Source organism: Mirounga leonina, unplaced genomic scaffold (assembly GCF_011800145.1).
Source record: "Mirounga leonina isolate KUSES-001 unplaced genomic scaffold, KU_Mleo_1.0 Mir_82, whole genome shotgun sequence".
Taxonomy (NCBI): Eukaryota; Metazoa; Chordata; class Mammalia; order Carnivora; family Phocidae; genus Mirounga; species Mirounga leonina.
This window is the reverse complement of record NW_023270825.1, coordinates 14,948,453-14,971,607: the sequence shown is the minus strand read 5'-3', so window position 1 is coordinate 14,971,607 and position 23,155 is coordinate 14,948,453. Positions and strand designations below refer to the sequence as shown.

At 44.3% G+C, this 23,155-nt stretch overlaps 1 protein-coding gene across 1 annotated transcript in view; it reads right to left on the bottom strand.

The window, feature by feature from the left end:
• KCNK10 (potassium two pore domain channel subfamily K member 10) overlaps window positions 1-23,155 on the bottom strand; it is a 122,265-nt gene that overhangs the window by 4,173 nt on the left and 94,937 nt on the right. The window contains exon 5 of the mRNA XM_034992235.1: window positions 3,420-3,606. Coding sequence (XP_034848126.1) covers window positions 3,420-3,606 — 187 coding nt within the window. The remainder of the gene's footprint in view (window positions 1-3,419; window positions 3,607-23,155) is intronic.

Sequence of the window (23,155 nt, the reverse complement as noted above, 5' to 3'; positions counted from 1 at the left end):
CTCCCAAAGGCAGCTGGGCAGGCACTGTGGCCGGGGGCTCCTTTCAGTGAGACCAGTGCAACCCACAATGTCCCAAATTAAATGGCCACTGCCATCTCTTAAAATTAGAATTCCAAACACGACTAATGGGCTGTGTGGCCTGCCCCCTTCGGTCTGGTTTAGCTGCCTTTGTTTCCCGCCCCCCTCCTTTAGGCAACTCTCCCCCGCAGCTTCCTCTAGGATACTACTGGAGTTCCTGCCCCAGTGAGTGGTTTCTGTGGTTCATTCCTTCTCTGCCCTAGAAGGGAACAGCTTTCTCCTTGGGGCTAAGAGGAAATAATCATCTTAGCAAGTCGCCGCCACCCAACAAAGCTTGTCACTAGGGGGCGCTAGCGAACAACACAATAAACACCCTTGGGCTCTATCGATGGCTGGTCTGGAATTCAGAGCTCTGTGCGCACTCTCAGTCAGGGTTTCCAAAATGCTGTGATGTTGTTAGGCTGTCCTGACGTTGAGTCGGCTACAAAATAAACCAGCACTTAATCCTGCATGGTGATCAATGTTCCAATTATACTTCTAGAAGGGTTGATGCCATGTTCAATCACAGCAATCATCGACTCTCTTTAATGTACCTTTTTTTTAAAGGATCTGGTATCCTTCCCCATTGCTCTTAGAGTGTTGCCCAAAAGGTTGTGACAAACTTCCAGGCTGTTAAGGCGTGCATTCTTCAGACCAATCTATGTAAGCTCTGGAAATCAGAGCTTCGAAGGGCCTGGTCTAATTGCAGTCAGCACTGTGAATTATAAGAGACACCTGTCCATGGAGACCTCGGGACAAACAAAATCAGGCTCTGTAATCAACAGTAAATAAGGGAATTCAAACAGGGCCAGGCCTGTGACTGTGGAGGTCACGCCCTTGCCAGGTAAGTAAAGATAAAGGTCAAGTGCAAGTTTGTACTACGTGCTCTCAATCCACAGTGGGTAATTAGAACAAATAATCAATTAAAATCATTAGCAGCACCCCTCGATGCACCGGAGTCCCAGCTCATTTTGTCCTTGCTCCCCCCGACCCAAGGAGGAGCAGCAACCAGCTGGGCAGTGCTCCCTAACAAGTGAGGTCCTCGTGGGTGAAAAGGTATAGAACGTGGATGTCCTTTCTTCCCTCCCATCCATGGTAAAGAGCAGGGGCCCACTTCCCGTGCATTTATGCGTCACAGTGTTAAATAAATCACACGTGTCCTTTCCTGGGTTATCTTTAACATTTTTACTTAGAACCAACATAAGCAAAATCATTTAGGTTGGCCAACTGTATTCATCTAAGATCTAAATAAGTCAGAGCTACCTTTCCTCACCTTTTTAGTAAAGCCCTAAATCAAGTCCATCGAATAGGCCAACCGAGAACATCCATGTGCATTAAATCGGGGGCTCCTTTTATTTTACTTTTTATTTTTTGGTCCTTCAATCGATGCTGTTTTATAAAATGTAAGTCATATTATTTTTTTACAGATTCATCATCACTTTTCAATTAACATGAAGGCCTGGATTCAGTAATGTTAACCAAAACAGAGAGTAGATAGTTATACATTGACTCTAATTTGAATAGGCTATAACAGTTTTTGTTTTAGAAGATAATATCACAATGTATAACTTTTAAATATTTTAAATATTCTTTTAAATATTCAATCGTGTTATTGTCAAATGGTTTTTTTTTTTTTTAGTGACAAGCTTCCCTGCATTTTCTTACATGGTATAATTAGATGCAAACCAATAACCTGAATTCAAATTAAAAATTTAAACTCTTTGCTGATCACTAAATAAATAAATTTTTAAATTTTATATCCCAAGGTTCTGCTATTTGTGCCCCCAGATTAAGAGATCAACAGGCCGAGTCAAGCAGGTGTTTAGAGAGAAGGGCTCGTTGCAAGTGTCCTCAGTAACAGACTGCGGCAGACGGCCCAGGGCTGCCACAGGGCACTCTGAAGCACAACCCAGTGCAAACTACGCTCTGGAGGAACTTGAAGAAGTTTGTGAAATAGTCCCAATAGTTCTCTGTGGTTTCCTTCCAGAGTAGCAGGCCTCCGCTCAGATGGCACCAGGTGACTCCCCACCCAAGGTGAGAGGCACAGTGGCTGAGCACTGGGGTGGGGTCCCAGACCCCCAGCTTTTTTAATCACTCTGACTTTGTAGTGCTCAGTCCTTAGGCAGGAAAAAGGAAGGAAAAAATAAAAACTGCTATTTTTACAAACTGGACTTCAGTCTTTATCTGCCCAGTTGGAACAGCTAGGAGACCACCCTGCTGGTTATCACTGTCAGAATGAATGTGGAGGCACCCGTGCGTCTTTTGAAGAGCCCTCAATATCCCCTCCAGAATATCCTGTTTTCCAGATTTCCAGATCCCTGTCCGCCTTGTGAGTGCCATACTCCATGAAGAAACCAAGGCACCTGCCAGGATCATGTGCCAAATAAAGGACAGTCAGTCTGCAAGCTCAGCCTGCAAATGTCCAGGCTACTGCTTAACCAGGAACTGGTCAAGAACATGCACACACACACACGCACGTGCACACACGCACACACACACACAATGCACATGCATCACCCAAACATTTTGAGCTTAGGACAGAGTTGTTTAATCAAAGCGTTCACTTCTCAGAGTAGAAAATGATCAATTGTCTGACCCTGTGGAACTATCCCTTAGGAAAGAGAAGGATGGCCTCCTCTTCCTGCCTTCCGACTACATTCTGGGAAAGCCATACATGTAAGAAACCAGATCTCATTTCATTTTCAAGCTCCCTGTCCCTAGTTGAAATTGATGGCAGTTTCCTTTTGCTTCTATAAACATAGTTCATTGGCATCTATTTTCACAATGAAGGATATTGTTTCTATATACATTCATGCAGTATCCGTTATAATATTGTACTCCCTTGGGACAGTTCTCAGCTCCTGGTAGTCAACTGAGTCCTAAGTCTTGTGTCAGGGTATGCCCGAGATAAATTTTGCAGGGAACACAGTCCTCCCCTGGGCAGCCTCAGGAACCCTAACCTACAGGTCGCTGCAGGCCAAGCTTTATGCTAATCTCTCCAGAGGTTCATATTTGCCACTTGCTAATACAGCTTTTATCAATTGATTCAAGGAGCTTTAATGCAAATCAGAAGTCCAACATTGAATGAGAAATTCATTTCATTCATGCATAATTCATAGGATAATAAGGGCAATGAGCATCCTGGGAAGGAAAAGGCTGGCTTTCATTTCACAGCAGAATCTGCTGCTTTTTACATTACGTGGGACCATGGGCTTGAAATGAGTCCACACACAGCAGCAGGGACACTGAGCCATTTTCATTTGCTTCTCCCACAACAGGGTTTCTCACGGTTTTGAAAAACATTATCAACAACATCTTTTCCCTGCTGGGGCCCTGGTGACTGGGATGCCCAGGGTGCTTACCTGCCACAAAATCACCAAAGCCCACCGTGGTGAGGGTGACCACCACAAAGTAAATGGACTCCAAGGTGGTCCACCCCTCGATATATTTGAAAATGACAGCGGGAATCGTCACAAATACAACACAGCCGGCCAAGATGAACAGGATGGTTGAGATGACCCGGATCTTGGTCTGGCTCACTTGCTTTTTCTGGGAACAGCAAAGGAGAAAGATAGGCAAGTCAGCTTCATCACCCTGGATTCAGAAGACAGAGGCACAGGAAGAATGTATTACGCCAGTGGCTTTTCACCTTTTGTCAGTCATGGGCAGCTTTGGGACCATCTGATGAAGGCTGTGGGCCCTCTCCTAGAAAAATGCACGCACAGAAGTTTTCAGATGCTCTAGGTGGTTCTCAGACCCAGTGAAGCCTGTTCGTGGACCCCAGGTGAAGAAACCCTGCTTAGGTCATGTCTTGAATGTCCTTTGTGTGGTTCCATGACTGCAGCCCAAATGCTGATTCTAACTTCCTCACTAGTACAAACACAATGATTCCCCAAGAAGGGCTTGCTGCCAATTCTCATGTGGTATTATTGACCCTCCTCCTGGAGGGTGCAGGTTTGGAGCTCTTTCCACAATGGTAGGTATGGACCTGGCACCTAGTTTCCCTTGTATCAATGGGAATGTGTTGGAAAAAAACAAAAAAAACAAAGACAAAAAAACAAAAGAAAAACAAAAACAAAAAAACAGCTGACCTGAAACAGACTAAAATATTCAGATGACAAGAAAAACATAGCCACCCCCATATACATTTGAGACAGAGTCTAGCTTCTTCACCCTCCTTCCCTGCTGAAGTTGTACACTTATAACATACTTTTCTTTTAAAACACACATGTTTGAGCCAGCGCTGCAATGTGTTCAGGCCGTGTTATCCACTGGGGACAGACAAGAGTCCAAGTCAGAACGACAGGTTACTGTCTAAAATGATCAGCTTCATTTCAGGCCAGCTTCTGAAAGAGCCAGTCAAGAGGTGAAAGCATTTAGATTGGGAATTAGACAGATGTCACCCAAAGGAATGGTGCTAATGGAGTCCAGATGTGGACCGGGAGCCTCCCTGGTATTCCCCTTGAATGCATTCAAGACAACACTGGCATTGCCTCTGAGCTGAATAATCCTTAAGGTCTTCTCAGAGTTCCCAGGACTGGCATGTAAACTGTCCTCAGGGGGACCTAGCACGATAGCCCGACCAAAACCACATACATCAGAGTGACTGGGCCTTTCCACATCGCCTAGATTGATTTTCTGCAAAAATACACCACATTTGGGGCATTGGATATAGGAAATCTTTACCATGTGCTCTGTTTTCTATTCATTGCCTTCCGGTGAATTAGAAGGCAGAGAACCTCAGAGCGTACAGAGACCTCTGCATTCATACACTTCAACAGAAGCCAAGAGGGGTTGAGGGACTAGCATAAAATGATTTTGCTAATTAGAGGCAAGGCCAAGATTAGAATTCTGATGTGATTAACTCCCAGTCCAGTGCTTACTGATGGAACCAGACTTCAAGTTACTCCACAATTTCCCAGCTCATACAAAGTCGCCAGAGTCCTGCCCCCACCGGCTCCCTCATAACAAAATCAACCAGACTAACCCCCATGAAGAACAACAGGCCATCCTGCTTCCCTACTGGAAAGGAAGACAGAGAATAAAAAATTGTTACTGTGCAATGTGTCCAGGAATTCCTAAGCTTTGGTCATAAGCAGTGACACCTCTGCCATGTGTCCCCAGGACAGAGATGGTCAAGAGAGTGTCTTCTAAGGTCAACCACTTGGATCAACCGTGGAAATGCTGGTCAAGAAGATGACTAGGCTCCCCTCCCTTCCATCCCCTCCTCCTCGACTATGGGAGAAATGTCGGCACAGCTTGTTTACTGGAAAGTTCCAGGGATGCGGGAGCTGAAAAGGGGGAAAGGATGCTGTCCACTCTATTCACACCTCAGAAACATTCAGCCCCACCTGCCTCGGGTCCCGGTCCCAGGTATGTTCAACCCAACAAAATGGAGGCCTCAGTTCAACGAATAAGAACAGGTATAGTGGAGAACATTTATTTGCATGAATCTAAATCAGCACTATGTACACCCCCATTCTGAGATCAGTATATTCCCTAAAAATACACAGGAAAACCCTAGGAAATACAATCCTTCTTTATGAAAAGCAGTCGTGTGCTATTACTCCCAAAAGGGCACTCGGTATATAAAGTGGGAATGGGGAAAAATTATTTGATCCATGCTTTTATACAGTCCCCTCCTCATCTCCTCAGAAAAGCCATCTGGAAAAAAAAAAAAAGTGATAATTTACTGATATTGCTGAAACTGCAAATGAAAATTCCAATTCTTTTTTTCATGAAAGTATCGTGACAAGATGAATCCCCTGAGAATCACGGGAATGTCTTACCCATTCCATGAATTTCCAGCCTGGGTATTATAGCAGGACTTGGTGAAGGCAGTTGAGCCCCTCTGAGAATCCAGGAATGTATTTATTACTAGCCTAGTTTTGTTTATAGACATGTATGAAAATCCAAACCCCAAAAGGAGATTTCACCATAGATCATTAAATTAATCTAATTGCTGGCGATGGGAACATCATTCTCCCCCTCCTCTATAAACTGTCCTCCTCAAACGCATAATGAAATTAAATGTTTGTGAGACACTTGTTAAGTCATAAATTAGGATGTGAATACAATTGCAATCCAAATGAGGCTGTGGTTGGCAAAGGAGGGCTTGCAAGTATGTAGGAAGCTGGAGACATTCCCGGGCTCCCTGAGGTGGACAGAAGGGATGACGGCACAGGACAGGATTTGTTTGGTGGCAGGGAAGGAGCTATGTAACAAAGGCAAAATAATGGTGTCTAAAATGCATTATCTCTTGGAGAGTTTATCAGCAAGGTAAACATTTCACCACCACTCACCTCAGCGCCCAAGGCAAGCCTTGGCTGTTTCTTGCAGACATCCTAGGATGATGCCCAGTGAATGCTTGGAAAATTCAATCATTGGGGTATTTTAGGGACTTAAGAACTCAGATGTCTTACGTGTGTGTGTGTGTGTGTAAATGTGTATACCCATACTTCACTATAAAAGGAAGAGGTGTGGACATAAGGTTTTAGCAATATCTATTATTCTGGATACCCATGTTTTTGCTGCCCTCTAGATATTAAAACAGAACAAAAACAGTTACCTTAACTGAACACTTTTTCAAGATGGAACCAAACATTATCTTACACATCATCCAGTGATCTTTGGGCTTCTTATCCCTGTTAGCCCCACAACTGCACACTACCACTTGTAAAAGGGTGTTTAGGAAGTTGGAGTCTAAGGGTAGACTGCCTGAGATGCATCCCATCCCCACTGCTATGTAGCTGGGTGACCTCAGGCAAGTTTCTCAACCTCTCTGTGCATCAGTTTCTTCCTTTATAAAATGGACATCAAGAATCCACCTCACAGGATTGTTTGGAAGATTAAATAAGTGTGTAAAAGCTTCGCACACTGCTGGCTAAGTGCTCAGGGATTGTTAATGGTTATCTTTGATGTAAAAGTTCAAATCTTTTCTCAGATGTGGACAGTCCCAGATTTAATGCTGTCCTTAGCTATTGAGGAATGCTCCCTCAAGTCTGGCTTAAGATAATCTTCGTTTCGCTTCAGGAAGTCACCGTTAGTTGTCCCTTCCTAGATACGTTATCTCATATAATTACCTCATTGCTAATGAGAAAAAGGTCCTCATTCTCCCTTGATTCTTCTGTGTTGGCTCTGGGTTGAGCTCTCAGACAGTCTCAGCTCACAATCTTGAAAACTTTATTTGCCTTTCCATTAATTTCCCCCTAGTTCTTCATCATCCTTCTAAGACTGCCAAGAATTGCAGATAATGTTTGCGATGTCAGGAACCAGCTACAGAGAGGCACATACCTAGCTTTCCTTGCCCCCCTCCCCTACCTCCCCACCTCCCCGCCACTTATGGACATGAGCTATCTTTCCACAGAGGGGTTGCTAAGCAAAATCACACTGCTTATTTACCAGTAAGCAGAGCAGCTAGCAAAAGGCTTAGTGAGAGCCCAGATCTGACTGTGCTAATGTGTTCTTGGGCTAACAAAATTGTTATCTGGGAAGAGATGGTTTGATACAATATTTGGGCAGGAGAGATAAGATGGTTGTGCACATCTGTCCAAATCTTGTTTTCACACTTTGTTGATTAGAATAAACGATGTGTTCTTTCCTTCTTATGCAAATAGCATTATGCAAAACTATTTCCTGCCTCCCGATTGGCACTAACTGCAGGAATTTTCAAAGAACTCAAAACCCACCTCCTGTAGAGTTCATTTTGTTATCACGACTCTTTGTGCAATTATTCCAAAGAGCAAAACAAACTTCACAAACAGAGAGCAGGAGAGCCGGCTCTAAGAGCTCTGCTTTGAGAGAGGGATGTACATGCTGACAATCCTAGAAGTGTTTACTTGTTTCAGACCTCAGAGGACTAAGCCACATGTCCAATTCTCATTAGGCAAAATGCCCTTTCTGTGTTTGCCTCCTTCCACAATCTTATTTTAGAGGAGTATATTTCTATTTATTTGTGGGTTGGTAGTTTATTTCATTTTTGCCCCTCTAATGCCCATTCTCCTTTTCACTTTTATGTGATTTCTTAGAATTCTGAGATTAGCAATCCAGATTGTTGTGTCTGGCTGAGGAAATTGCTTCATTGTGATTTTTAGCCAGGACACTGGAGATGCTATTTAATAATAAGGATACTGCAATAAAGAAGTCTTGGACAGGAGCTAGATGTGCAGAGCTCTACTTTTGGTCTTGTTTGGTTTGGTTTGTTGAAATGCAAACACATCACCATGGTGATACAATTGAACTGAGAATAATTTCTCAAAATGAAAAGATAATAGGAACTGTCTCACAGAAGAATTGACTTTATTTTCTGATACTATTATGTTTGCCACAAAGATTTCTTTTAAAAAGGTCCAGTTCCAACAAATAGTGTGAACATCACAGTGAATAGCTATGTAGCACAGCAATTCTATAAACTACGAGGAGAGCTTGTAAACACCATTTGCCTATAATCTCCATGGCAGAGACACTGTAAACACATATTAGTGAGAATCACACAGCAAAATCTCCATGGAGCCTATGGAAAATGTCCTCCTCAAAAGGTGAAGACACAAATGTATTTTGTTTCTATTCAGCTCGATAGCTAAATTCACACACACACAAAGTTTTATCTGAGCCACACTGGAGCATCTCACAGATTATTGGCCACTTTGGGGCTTTGCTGGTATTACCATGCAAAGTTTTTGAAAAAGCTTTTGGTAGATACAATTAAATCATTTTTATCACTGAGATGCCAATGTAGGTACACCTGGGATGGAGAAATATTAAAATCCACAAATAATAAAAATTCGCAGCTGTTCCACTCCAGGAACACTTTCACTAAAATCTTTGAAAGTTTTCTGTTCTAAAACTCAGTGGCTTCTAATATCTTGAGATAATACTCCACTGGAACACAAGAGTTTGCGCTCAAGATACAACCAGTTAATTCACTCGGCCCATAATTTTTAAGGATCCTTTACATATCAGGGGCTGCTCTGGTTGCAAGGGACATGCAGTTAAAAAAGAGAGCAAAGTTCCTTCCACATGTACAGGAAGTCTAGTGGGTGAGGTGGGGTGGGGTGGGAACCTCTGAGTCTTTGGCTGAAAGCAGTCTTTGTGGCGCTGTCCATGGTGTCCAGCCCTGCTCTAGCTATTGAAGGCAAAGTGTAGTACCTAATGACATCCCACTGATTAAAAATATCACCTGGGAGAGAAGAAATAAATATTTCCGTAGCTCTGGTACGTGGGATACAAAAGCATGCCAACTGTAATGGATGATCTTTGGATTTCTGTTAGTTAAGCATTCAGAAACTGTGTCCCAGAGATTGGAACAACTCAGAGGCACACCAATGTAGGAAACACCCACATGTAACCTTGGCTGAAGAATGGTCCTTCTTTTCAGCTGAGGTTTGGAAAACAAGCCCATGGAAAGGAGAGGAGGATGGGCACACCTTCTGACGAGCCACCTCAATAGAATAACTCCTGGCAACCCCGATAGATGCCCTACCTAGCTGCTCACCTATCCAAATTCTAAATTTACTTTACCCAGATTTTAGCAGCACAGTGAACAATGCCTCCACCCCAAAATGCCCCCCCACCATCATATACCCAAGCATACAATAATAATACTGCAGTAACAATGCTACAGACACCTAAAGCTGCCTCCCTCTTCTCCTCCCCAAGCAAGCCACATTAGCCAAAGAAACAATATCCCACCCCAATGCTTCTTTCTTGTGCAGGGAGTTCCCCCTGCTAAAAAACACATGCCCTCTCTCCAGCCTTACTCTGACCTAGGAACTGAGCATTCTGCCTCTTCCTCTCCCTTCCTTTTGGGAACATGCTGACCTCCTGAAGTGGCCTCATGATCTCCTGTCTAATTCTGGGTCTGTCATTAAGAAATCCATTTTTCCACAGATATAAACCATATTCTCCAGTGTTGAGAAAATATAGTAATACTAGGCTTCAGTGCATCATCTCCTTTGTCTTACTTCTCAATCAGTTTATACCTGGGGTGGAAAAAAAAGAGATGCTATTTATTTGGCTCCTTCGAAGAGCCCCATCATCTCAATTCTCCTCCTCACAGTCTTCCTGGTACCATGGTCTTTTATGTTAGTGACAGCTCAATAATTACTTCACAATGAAGGGGAGAAAGAGTCCAGTGGGTCCAGTGGGGCAAGTTCTCCTCAACGGAAGGTGAGTTCCCTTCTTTGGACTGTAACCCCCTCCCCCCCCCAGCCAAGGAGGAACACATATAATGAAAACAGAAAGGAAAGAAATTACAATGGGTCTCCTACAGAGGGGCCTGTCCTAGAAGGAGATGAGGAATGCGGGAAGTCATTAAGGAAGGCCAGGCCCTGGCTGGGGCTCTCTGAAGGGACAGGAACCTTCCACAGGGACAAGACAGGCTGAGGGATGGAGCTGGGAAAGCAACAGTCATAATGCAGCCACATAACATGCTGAGTGAAGTAAACGGTTCACTGGGGATTATCAAGGAGGCTTTGACTCATCCTCGTCCTTCCTGGCCATCTCCAAGCCATGTCCCTGTTCACTGGAACCAGCATCCAAGAGTACCCAGGAAGTGTGGGAGAGAAGAAGGACTTCATAGGCCCCCATCCCTCCATTCTCAGCTATGAGTAGCCCAGAGAGCAGGCCCTTGTGAGCTTCTGGTGGGCTGCTCAGAATGCCTGTCTACATGCCCAGGAATCAAGGCTAGTGACAAAGAAGCATGCATTTTCTGTGGCCTACTATTTATCTTGCCTGTTAGAAGATTTGGAGAAAGCCCCCACGATCAGCCAGATTTAGGTCAATACCTTAAAAATGCACGTGGGTATCATTGAGTCAATACCTGTGCAAATCTCTGGGTTTTACGGGGATGCAGTAAGCAATCCCCTCCCCAAGAGTCACACCACACCTTCTTTCTAGACGAACACTTTTTAATGAAAGCACACAGGGATGGTCACCCTCATAAAACTATAGGCAATAATGAAATAGGCATTAAGAAATTATGTGGGGAAAAGATGTGGCAACTAAAAGAGAAAGAGGCAAGGCGAAGCAAGAAAAAAAATAAGAAAGTCTATGAGAAGGATGAGCACATATGAGAAAAAGACTTTGAGCACACAAAGCAGGAAAGAGGCCATGGTCTGAGGGCCTAGAATTTTCCTGGAGGTACAAGAAGGCTGCCCAGACAGATAGAAAGCAAATGGAGAGAAGACAGAAAGAGATAGTCTATGCGATTTCTAGTTAGACTGGGAACAGAGAAGTTTAAAGAAGAATGAAACACAACTTCATAGAAAATCACTCAGAAATTAATCCTAAACTAGGAAGCCCTGCGTTGAGGCAACTTGATAGAAACATCCAGATCAGATAAGATTTCTTTATCAGAAAATTTTCCAAGCTGTGAATGAAGTTGAATTCTATAACTTTTTTACTCTTTCGTTCAATAAGTCTTTACGTGGACCTACTGAGCTAAAGTCACTGGTGAGCAAAACAGAACAGCCCTCCTCCGTACAGAGGCTGAGGCATGCCAGCGCCTCACTCTCCCAGCCTCCCCAGTGCAAAGACTCAAGCTTGCAGCCCAGGCTCCCCCAACCATAGAGACATAAGTCAGACTCTGACCCAGACACTAGTGAGTCAGGCGACAGACGTGGTCTTGGAGTACCCCTTTTATGGTCTTCTGTGTGTTTTCCTCTTTTCTTTCTCTACGGTATCCCAAAGGCTATCCCTAAGTGAGGAGCAAAGATTCTCAGAGGCATCCTTGCAGAACCACTTTCCTCTCTCCCGCAGACTCGATAAGTCTGGGCTAGGGTCAGGGACAGAGAGAAGACAGAATGGTCATGCAGCCTGGAAAGGAAAGAAGGGTGGGAGGAACAGCCTCTTCCTAGGGTCTTCCAAGTGGCATTAGCAGAACCTGCTGTCTGGAGGGCCAGGGGCAGAGGGGAAGGGATTAGACGCAGAGCTCTCCTCTAGCGTGGGCATAACTCCCTCGGCACCTGTGCCCGGCCCACCTCGCAGGAGTCCTGGCTCCCCCTAAGTCTCCTGAACAGAGACTGAGGGACATGGACACTAAACAGAGTGGGGCGTGGAGAGAGAACCTTGCCCCCAGTCAAGGTGGAACTGAACAGCACTAGATGGAAGCTTCCATGGGGACAGTGAGGTGGCAGGCAGCAGTGGACACACCATCCATAAGGAAGCAGGGACCGTGTGCGTTCCATCCTGGGGCTGGTGGCCACAACGATGCGATCATAACCCATTTCCAGGGGCAATCACAAGGGTGGTTCTAGCAACAGCATCTAGGGCCCAGAATCACTGGGGTCAGCAGGGCCAGCTTCTATCTATGCCAGTCAGAAATGGCAGTGGTTCCTTCCAGAACCAGTTCTGTGGCATGATTTAGGTCATTGTTCTTGGCTGGGTACCTCCCAAGTCTGGGTCTCTATCCAGCCCAGGGATTCAGTAGCTATCTGGTATCCTTAAAAAAAAAAAATTTTTTTTTTCTGTTTAAATTATCCATTAGTTGGTTTCTCTTGAATCAGCTAAGCTGCCTGCTTGCAGCTGCCTCTCCTGGAGGTCAGGGTAAGCTGGCCTCAGCCTCTTGCAGGCAGGCCAGGGACACGGCCCCAAGGGGTCCCCATGACAGGCGGAGAACTCTGAACTCCAAGATCAGCCCGAACTAGAACGTGACATGATATATAACTGCGTGGGCAATCTCTCTGACATTTCTAAGTCTTCAGAGAAGTCTTGTCAGAAATGACAGCTAGTTTCAGCTTTAGTGTGGAAGGGGCCGCAAGCACTCCTGGGCTGGAGAGTTAGAGAGAGAGAGCAGTATCAGACTCTGGGTCAGCTGACACAGAGGGTCTGGCACCTGCAGGAGGGGACCAGCAGCACTACCCAGAGAGGCTCCTGGTCAGAGCGGAGCATGGCCACCCGGACAAGTGAATGGGGAAGACACAGGCTGCGGCCAGGACAGACATGGGCACAGCAGTGACGGCCCCCAGAGGCACCAGAGGGCACCCAGGGAGGGGGGCCGCGGTGGGGCCCGCTGCGAGCCAGTGCAAAGAGAAAAGATTCAGAAGCGCAATTATCGACGTGTGAACAGTAGATCTCTTTGGACGATGGGTTTTCACGTGATTTTATTTTTTTCTCTGTACTCTGTTCTCCAAAGTCTCTATGGTGGTCATGCTGTCTTCGTCATCTTTGCAATGAGGGAAAAGGACAGGGGAAGGCTGGAAGGGAGAGGGGTGAGGAGGAGAAAAGGGAGAGAGGCAACGGGGACGGTGCTCCTGACCGCTGCATGGCTCCCTTGAGAAGTCACACCAACGTCTTTGACAAGGCAGCTTGTCTTCATTTGGGAAAGAGATGATGGCCATGCCCTTGAGGGAAAACTGGAAGAGAGAAGGAGTCGCCCATACTCCCCACAGGAAAGTGAAGAGATGGGCCTTTTCTAAGCCTTCAGAATCCCAGGGACAATTTGCCAACAGTGGCGGTGGCCACCGTGAGGATGTGGCCTTGTTCCAAGGCGGCAATTGCATCCTGCTTGCTGCCCGGCCACCTCCTCGTCCCACAGAAAGTGGCCACCCCCTTCCTGAACACAAGTGCCAGGGAGCCGCACTATCGGCAAGCATCGGCTGGCCCTCTCCGTCTTGTCTATAATTCCAGCTATTTTTGCAGCGTCTCTCTAAAGAGAGTGAATCGTTTGCTGGTGCCCACAGTCCTGTTTCATGTTTCTGTTCTGTCTGCTGGGATGTTCTTCCCCTTTCTACGCTTGTCAAACTCCTGTTGGCTCCTCAGAACAAAATTCCACTATCGCCTCCAGCAGGAAGCCCTCTGCCTTCTGGCTAAAGTGACCTGTCCTCCCCCTGGCTGTCTCTGCTCCCAGTGCGTTCCCCCCCACCGTCGATGGACCCTCGCGTCCTGCATTTGCTGTCTACCTACATGCTTGTCTCCCTGTCTTTGCATCAAATACGCTGTGCATCTTTCTACACTTGCTTCCTCTTTTTTAGCACCTAAGGAAAATAGGAGAGCAATTGTTTAAGGTAAGCTAATGTACGAAGGACATAAAATAAAACTGTTCATCCAGCAAGAGACAGACTGTCAGGAGTTTGTAATGTCGGATGCTAGAAGGGGTATATATTACAGAGAGACCCAGGCAACGGACATACACACACATCACACGGTACACATTTGCAGGCTGGAACTGAATATTAATAGCACGGAACTGCCTCAGTGGGAGAGTCCTGACTGTTTGAACATGGCTATTTACACAAGGATAGAAATTATATGTGTGTATTCCTGAAGTTACACAGGAGCTCCCGGGAAGGTTTTTTGTTTTTTGTTTTTTTCTTCTTTCTTAGAACCGCATTCAGAGTATAACACTGTAGGAGGTGACTGGAAAACCCATGCGGTGTTTGTGGTTGCCTCTCTCCTGGCATGCGGCAGGAGGGGGTGAGAATGTTCAGACATCCGTCTGCAAGAGCCAGTGCCAGGGACCAGACAATAATCCCAAATTTAGTGTGAGTTTTCACTATCCCACTGAGAAAAATTCATGTTTATACTTACCTGACCTGAGAACTTAACTCCCTTTTACATATAAATACACACATACACACACACACAAACACAATTTTTTTCAGCATAATTTCAACATAGGCTGAATTTTACAAGAATATGACTCCAACGTACATTGCAAGAAGGTTGAATTTTGACTAATTGGAAGCCTGCTGAGAACTGTTCTCCCTTTTGAAAAAGGACATCACTGATGGGGGGGACGTCCCATCCCCTATGGCACCTTCGTCACTGGTAGGACACATCTGAACTGACCCACATCTGGAGCGACTGCATTCCACACACGGATGCAAGGAGCCCACTGCTCTGGTGGCTCTCCAGAGGGTTTTGTGACCAAGTGCCTATGACTAAAGCATGTTATTTTAATTCTAAATGACCTACCTTTTATCTCTCCTTCATACTGCAGCTAGCAAGTAGTATTGAAATTTGCAAAATTAGATGTGTAGATCAGTTGCACTCTCTATGAGACTCATTTCAATGTGAAAAATGGACACGAAGGAATACTTGCTATAAAAGAGGGTGTCGGGTATTACAGGGTTGAGAACCCCTGGAGAAAAGTAAACTGAACATCGTATTTGAGGTTGACTTGAAAAGTCTGTAGAATTATACTTACAGGTATTGCCTGATGAGACAAAAGTCCCTTGTACATAAATATCATGGGCCAAGTGCAATAAGCATCATCAGAGGACAGGTCCCCTACTGGACCACCTGTCCATCAAAATAATTGCACTTCATAGGTTAAGACTGGGACATTTTTTTTTTCATTGCCATTTATTTGCACACAAAGCTACTTTTGGTTTCAAGGTCATTTTCCATATCAAAATGTATGACAATGCTCCTTCATTCACTCATCAGGTATGGGTTACGTGCTCTTTGGGTGCCAGGTGCTGGGCTAGAGACTATGCTGGAGAAGTAGACAGAATGGGGCCTCACAGCTGATGGGGTCTGTCTGAAGCACCATAAATACCCCATGCAAAAATCCGAAAATGAGACCATAGCACATTCAGTGTAGACACACGCCCTTTGGAGTCCCCCCGTGGAAGCGGAGATATCGCCCCCGAATACAACCATCAAGGACCTCACTCCAAGAAAGAACGCTAATTTTTTTTTAATTTGGATATGAACTTTTCACAACATACGGTTAGTCAGTTCATCTTTTTGTTACTTCCCTAATAATAAGAGAAGAATTTGAATTCAAGATATTTCTAGAAATATTATTAAAACTAAAGACATGTGATCATTTTTTTAAAAAATAGAAAAAGGATAGGAAGCAATGTGCCCATTTTTCAGGCAGGAGGAATCTCATCAACCCTCAAACTCCCCCCCATAGTGGCTCCCAGAAGCAGGTATCACATGTTTATATGGCCATCTGGACAGGTCCTCTTCCTCCTCTTCCCTGGAGAAAAGATTCACAAGCCTCCAAAGGAAGATAAAAGAGAAATATACCTCATAGAAATACAGAATCAAAAGCAACAGAGGCAAGAAGCAAACAGCAATGTCAGAAAAAGGACGAAAGCCAAAGAAAGTGGTAAGACCACTGCGAGAACACCATATGGCACTGATAGGTCTGCATTTTATTTTAAATGTTGATATTTGCTTTCTCGTTATCTTTGGCGCCAACTCTGTTACAGTACTCAGTAAAATTCATTTTTAAAAAATCGCACAGAAGCTCTCTGTACTCTATTCTCAAAATCATACATCAATTCCTATCCTTTTTTTAACTGCATGCCATATAGCCCCGTTACTAATTGTTCAAACTAAACTGCAGAGCGGTGTTATATTGCAAGGGAAATCCTGTTGACTGATATGAGATGCTCAACACATTTGTTTGTGCCTACTCAGCAGGAAGAGGTAACCAGGGTGTGGGGGTGTAGATAGGTAGACAGCCAAATAAAAAGGCCCACATAGAAAGACTGTGGATGTTTCTGTTAAATTCACTTCTGCTGGGAGCACCCGGGAGGTTCAGTCAGTTAAGCGTCCGACTCTTGATCTCAGCTCAGGTCTTGATCTCAGTGTTGTGAGTTCAAGACCCACGTTGGGCTCCATGCTGGGCATGGAGCCTGCTTTAAAAATAAATAAATAGGGGCGCCTGAGTGGCTCAGTCAGTTGGGTGGCTGCCTTCGGCTCAGGTCCCAGAGTCCTGAGATCGAGCCCCACGTCGGGCTCCTTCCTCAGCGGGGAGCCTGCCTCTTCCTCTCCCTCTGCCTGCCACTCCCCCTGCTTGTGCTCTCCCTCTCTCTATCTCTATCAAATAAATAAATAAAATCTTTAAAAAATAAATAAATAAATAAATAAATAAATAAATAAATAAATAAAACAAAATAAAATAAAATAAAATAGTTCACTTCTGCCAAGGAATGGGAACAACTAGCGGAGGGGACCTTGCTCAATCGAAGTGGAGCCACAGCGGTAAGCACATAAGATCTGAACATGAGAGACAGGGTGTGAGTGCAGCAAAACCCATCTTCCAAGGGTCCCTTTTAATATTTGGGGGTCAGGTGTCTTTTGGAAAGAAAGTCTGGGAACATTTTGATGCTTTATAAAAATATGAACTGGCCCTTGTGTTTCAAGATCTAGTGAGAGCACACACAAAGCTGAGAGGCGATCAGCACGTAGCTAAAATAAATTCTTTTTCATTCTTTCACTTTTCCTTTTACTAGAATCTACATACGTGATGGGACATCATGGATACATCTGCATATACATTTGCATTAAGTGCAACCAGGGATGCAGAGCACAACCTCCCCCCTCGCTCAGACAGAACAGCAGGGGCACACTCAGACCTTCTATATTCTTCTTTCTCTGAATCATGGCCAAGGCATCTTTTCTTTGTAGGACAATGACTGACAATGAGCTTTGCCCCAGACCCAAACCCTCCTGCCCATCAGATTCCCTCTGTTACTGCTGCTCCCTGAACTCCTCCAGCCCATGCACCTCTAAGCCCACTCCCAAGAAGGGTAGGACCAAGGGCAGCATCAACAAGCGTCTCTTCTTCATTCAGGTTTGCAGGGGGAGGGGGGATGTGCAGCCTGCACACCCTAGGTGCATGGAAAGGAATCTGGTTCATCTCCCCTTCTTCTCCAATCAATTCACAATCAATAAGTATTTACTAAAGTATTTATACCTCCAAAGTGCTCAGCACTGAGCAGGTATGGCAACGGTACAGAAAAAGAAAAGGCATAGAAGTTCTATATTCAAGGCCCTTATGCTTTACTTAAAAAGAACCACCCATTATTATGCAACATAAGACAGGTGCAGCACTGAAGATGTGTGTGATGTCAAATATACAAGCTAGAATTCGCAAGTCCCTCCTTTGGGCTCCCATCGCTAATAGCATGCTTGTCCTAACAGTAACAGCATTTACTGAGTGCCGACTACAATCAGGGAGACTCTCAGGCATCAACTAAGTACCAAAAGAGGGAGCTACTATTTTTACCTCATTTTTCAAATAAAGAAATGGACACAAAAATAGACACATAGATCAATGGAACAGAATAAAAGACTCAGAAATAAACACACAGTTATATGGTCAATTAATCTTCAACAAAGGAGGCAAGAATATCCAATGGGAAAAAGGCAGACTCTTCAACCAATGGTGTTGAGAAAACTGGACAGCTACCTGCAAAAGAATGATCCTGGACCACTTTCTTACACCATACAGAAAAATAAATGCAAAATGGATTAAAGACCTAAATGTGAGACCTGAAACCATAAAAATCATAGAAGAGAGCACAGACAGTAATTTCTCTGACATCGGCCATAGCAATATTTTTCTAGACAGGTCTCCTGAGGCACCGGAAATAAAAGCAAAATTAAACTATTGGGACTTTATAAAAATAAAACCTTCTGCAGAGTGAAGACAAACAATCAACAAAACTGAAAGGCAAAAGAAACCTGAAAAGCAACCTGCTTAATTGGAGAAGATATTTGCAAATGACATATCTGATAAAGGGTTGGTATCCAAAATGTATAAAGAACTTATAAAACTCAACACCCCAAAAAGAAATAATCTAATTTAAAAATGGGCAGAAGACATGAACAGACATTTCTCCAAAGAAGACATCCAGATGGCATACAGACACATGAAAAGATGTTCAACATCACTCATCATCAGGGCAATGCAAATCAAAACCACAGATATCACCTCTCACCTGTCAGAATGGCTAAAATCAACAACACAAGAAACAGTAGATGTTGGTGAGGATGTGGAGAAGTAGGAGCCCTCCTCATGCACTATTGCTTGGAATGCAAACTGGTACAGTTTGCATACTGGAAAACAGTATGGAGGTTCCTTAAAAAATTAAAAAATAGTACTACCCCAAGAGCAAGGAATGACATTACTGGGTATTTATACCCAAAAAATACAAAAACTCTAATTCACAGTGATACATGCACCTCTATGTTTAGAGCAGCATTATTTACAAGAGCCAAATTATGGAAGCAGCCCAAGTGTCCATCGACAGATGAATGGATAAAGAAGATGTGGTGTGTGTACACACACACATACACACATATAGACAATGGAATACTATTCAGCCATAAAAGGGAATGAAATCTTGCCATTTGCAACAACGTGGATGGAGCTACAAGGTGCAATGCTAAGCGAAATAAGTCAGTCAGAGAAAAACAAGTATCATAGGATTTTACTCATATGTGGAATTTAAGAAACAAAGCAAATGAGCAAAGGAAAAAAAATAGAGACAGAGACAATCCAAGAATCAGACTCTTAACTCTAGAGAACAAACTGGTGGTTCCCAGAAGGGAGGAGGGTGGGGGGATGGGTGAAATAGGTGATGGGGATTAAGGAGGGCACTTGTCGTGATGAGCACCAGGTGTTGTAAGGAAGTGCTGAATCCCTATATTGTACACTTGACACTAATATAATACTGTATGTTAACTATACTGGAATTAAAATTAAAAGCTTAATTTTAAAAATTTAAAATTAAAAAGTAAAAATAAAATAATTTCTAAAAAGAAAAAGGGGCATAGCCCAAGGCACAAGGTTGGTAAGTGGTGGACCAGGGCTTAGGCACTGAGGCATGTGACTTCAGAGGCAGCCTACCCCAGCCCCAGTCTCATCATGGACATCGGTCTTTATCTATGCCCGTTTCTTCCTGGGGAAGGAGTGTCACCTGCTCATCATCACATACCCCGGTGTTGAGAACACAGAAGACATTATTTGACAATGGCTTCTTAAAGTGACCTGGGGAGAGGTAGGAAGGAGCAGCACGATGGGAAGCTGGAGAACGAAATGTTATGAGGCGGATAAAAGAGTGTCAGAGCAGCGGCCAGGCCAGGTGGACACCAGACGTCACCAGCATGCAGAGACCCCCGTTGGCTTGGCGCTGAGCCTCCCTCCCTACCAGCAGCTCTGCTGCAGGGCCGGAGCTGAGGGAGCACGACGGGGACAAGCGCGGGGACACAGATGGAGCTGAGGGTGGGGGGCTGGAAGGGGCAGGTGCAAGAGGGAGACGAGGCACAAGGCACAGCCTCATCGTTTTGCCTCCAGTGTGACGGGATGACAGCTGTTGGGGCAGCCAGGACGTAAGGAGCAATCAGATAGCAATTTACCAAATGCCGTCTCTGCGGCATTTGAAAGTGGAAGAAAAAGAAAAAAAGCAGAAAACAAGTGCTGTCAAGGATGTAGAGAAATTGGAACCCGTGTGCGTTGCTGGTGGGGATGTAAAACTGTGCAGCATTGTGAAAAACAGTCTGGCAGGTCCTCAAACTATTAAACATAGAATTACCACATGACCCAGCAATTCCACTTCTAGGTATGGCTCAAAGGAACTGAAAACAGGGGCTCAGACAGACATTTGCACGCCTGCGCTCATAGATACATCACTCCCAACAGCCAAAAGGTGAAGCAACCCAAGCATCCATTAACAGATGAACGGATAGGGGCGCCTGGGTGGCTCAGTTGGTTAAGCGTCTGCCTTCGGCTCAGGTCATGATCCCAGGGTCCTGGGATCAAGCCCCGCATCGAGCTCCCTGCTCAGCAGGAAGCCTGCTTTTCCCTCTCCCACTCCCCCTGCTTGTGTTCCCTCTCTCGCTGTGTCTCTCTCTGTCAAAAAATAAAATCTTAAAAAAAAAAAAAAGATAAACAGATGAATGGATAAACAAAAATGTAGTATATACACACAGTGCAATATCACTGAGCCTTAAGAAGGAAGGAAATGGTGACTGGTGCTACAATATGCATGAATCCTTAAAGACACAATGCTAATGAAACAAAGCAGTCACAAAACGACCAGTCCTGCATGATTCCACTTATATGAGGTCTCCAGAGTGGTCAAATTCCCAAAGATAGAAAATAGAATAGCAGTTGCAGGGGGCTGGGGGAGGGGAGAATGAGGAGTTAGTGTTGGATGAGTATCTGGGAGGATGAAAAAGTTCTGGAGGTGGATGGTGGTGATGTTTGCACAACAATGCAAATGTAATTAATGCCACTGAACCATACATTTTTAAATGGTGAAAATGGTAAATTTCCCACAGTAAAAAAAAAAAAAAAAAATAGGCCTAAGGGAAAACACTGAAGCAAGGCTCTAAAGTATCCCACTAACTCCTGGGGTTACTTTAAATAAGAAGAGAACCTCTTTGAAACAGTGACTATGGCCAGGACAAAAATGTTAATTCCATGGAAAAAAAAAAGAGAACCCAGAATGACATGGAAACAGTGCTGATTTGAAAAGCCAGTGTTACTCAGTCTCTTTGTACTCAACTTTTTTGAGGCTAAGAATCCCTTTTAAACATTAAAAAGAAATTCCTCAAATTCTTAATCGCAGGAAACAAACTGAGGGTTGCTGGAGTGGGGGGTGGGTTGGGAGGGAGGGGGTGACTGGGTAATAGACACTGGGGAGGCTATGTGCTCTGGTAAGCGCTGTGAATTGTGCAAGACTGTTGAATCTCAGATCTGTACCTCTGAAACAAATAATGCAATATATGTTAAGAAAAAAAAGAAGAAGAAGAAGGTAGCAGGAGGGGAAGAATGAAGGGGGGGAAATTGGAAGGGTAGACGAACCATGAGAGACGATGGACTCTGAAAAACAAACTGAGGGTTCTAGAGGGGAGGGGGTTGGGAGGATGGGTTAGCCTGGTGATGGGTATTGAGGAGGGCACGTTCTGCATGGAGCACTGGGTGTTACGCACAAACAATGAATCGTGGAACGCTACATCTAAAACTAATGATGTAATGTATGGGGATTAACATAAGAATAAAAAAATTTTAAAAAAAAGAAATTCCTCAATATACACACAATAGAATGTTTTGTATCCACTGATTGAATTCTTAATGATGATCCTTCCACATACATTCAAAAAAGGGTAGTATATATGTGAAGGAGACGTACTATTTATTCTGTCTACCAGCAATGTTTGAAGTACAAAAAGTAATTCTCTGATCCTTTATAATAGCACCTCAGGCCCCTGGGAACCCACCACCCACAGGGTGAGAACCACAGCTCTATGCTAACAAGAGACTAAAGCTCAGCTGTGAACTCCCAAGACTCGGTGCAAAACCATTAAATCAAAAATGCTATGATGCACAAATGCAGCTCTTTGCAGAAAATAAAAAGTGAAATATTTTCCCCCAGAAAGACAAAGTGTATTTCCTCTAACAGGAATGCACATGTCCTAGGCTAGACTTAATTCGGGCAGCCCTGCCTTACATAGAGTTCTCAGAGCCTGTTCAGCAGTATGACTATACTATGCCCCTCGCGCAGTCCCTTCCCAAGGGAGCTGCTCTTTGGGATTGCTGTTCCATACAGTGGCATGCCTCTCAATGAGGATGTCTTCTAAACAATTTCCCTTGCCTCAAGCAATGAGAAATTTATCCATGACTACTGACATATATAGTTGCTTAGAAATCACGTTCATTGCTGCCCTGGTATAAACATGCTGATCAGATACCCAGCGCCGTGATGGGCAGACTCAGCTCAACAAGGGCGTGTCTCAATTTTAATTTGTTGTAAGCTACACTGGAGTGGGTTATTACTTGCTTGACTCACAGAGGTAGCATGAGGCTAAATGTGTAAAAAAGAAAAAGGTTGGTTTTTTTTACATTGACATATGTAACCAAAAAAGAGAAAAGAGTTCTATAAAAAGGCAAAGGGTTATTACTCTATTAAATCAGTGCCTTCCAGCGTGACCAAACTAGCCTGTGAAATTTGGTGATGAAGGGTGAACATGGGAAATCATCATCCACCTGTTAAGCTGGTTTTATGATACTAATACAAATGTGAGTCCTAATAAAATTCCTGCATTAAATCCATTAACTCAAAAGTACCTGGAAGTTTTATTTTTTTAAATATTTCATTTATTTATCTGAGAGAGAGAGAGAAATCACAAGCGGGGGTGGGTGTAGAGGGAGAAGCAGACTCCCCAATAAGCAGGGAGCCCGATGCGGGATTCAATCCCAGGACACTGGGATCACAACCTGAGACGAAGGGAGACACTTAACCAACTGAGCCACCCAGGCGCCCAGTACCTGGAAGTTTTAGAAACAGGTTACCAGGTTACCATGTGGTAGATCTAAAGCATCGCTGGACTTGTGGTGGCCCCAACATGC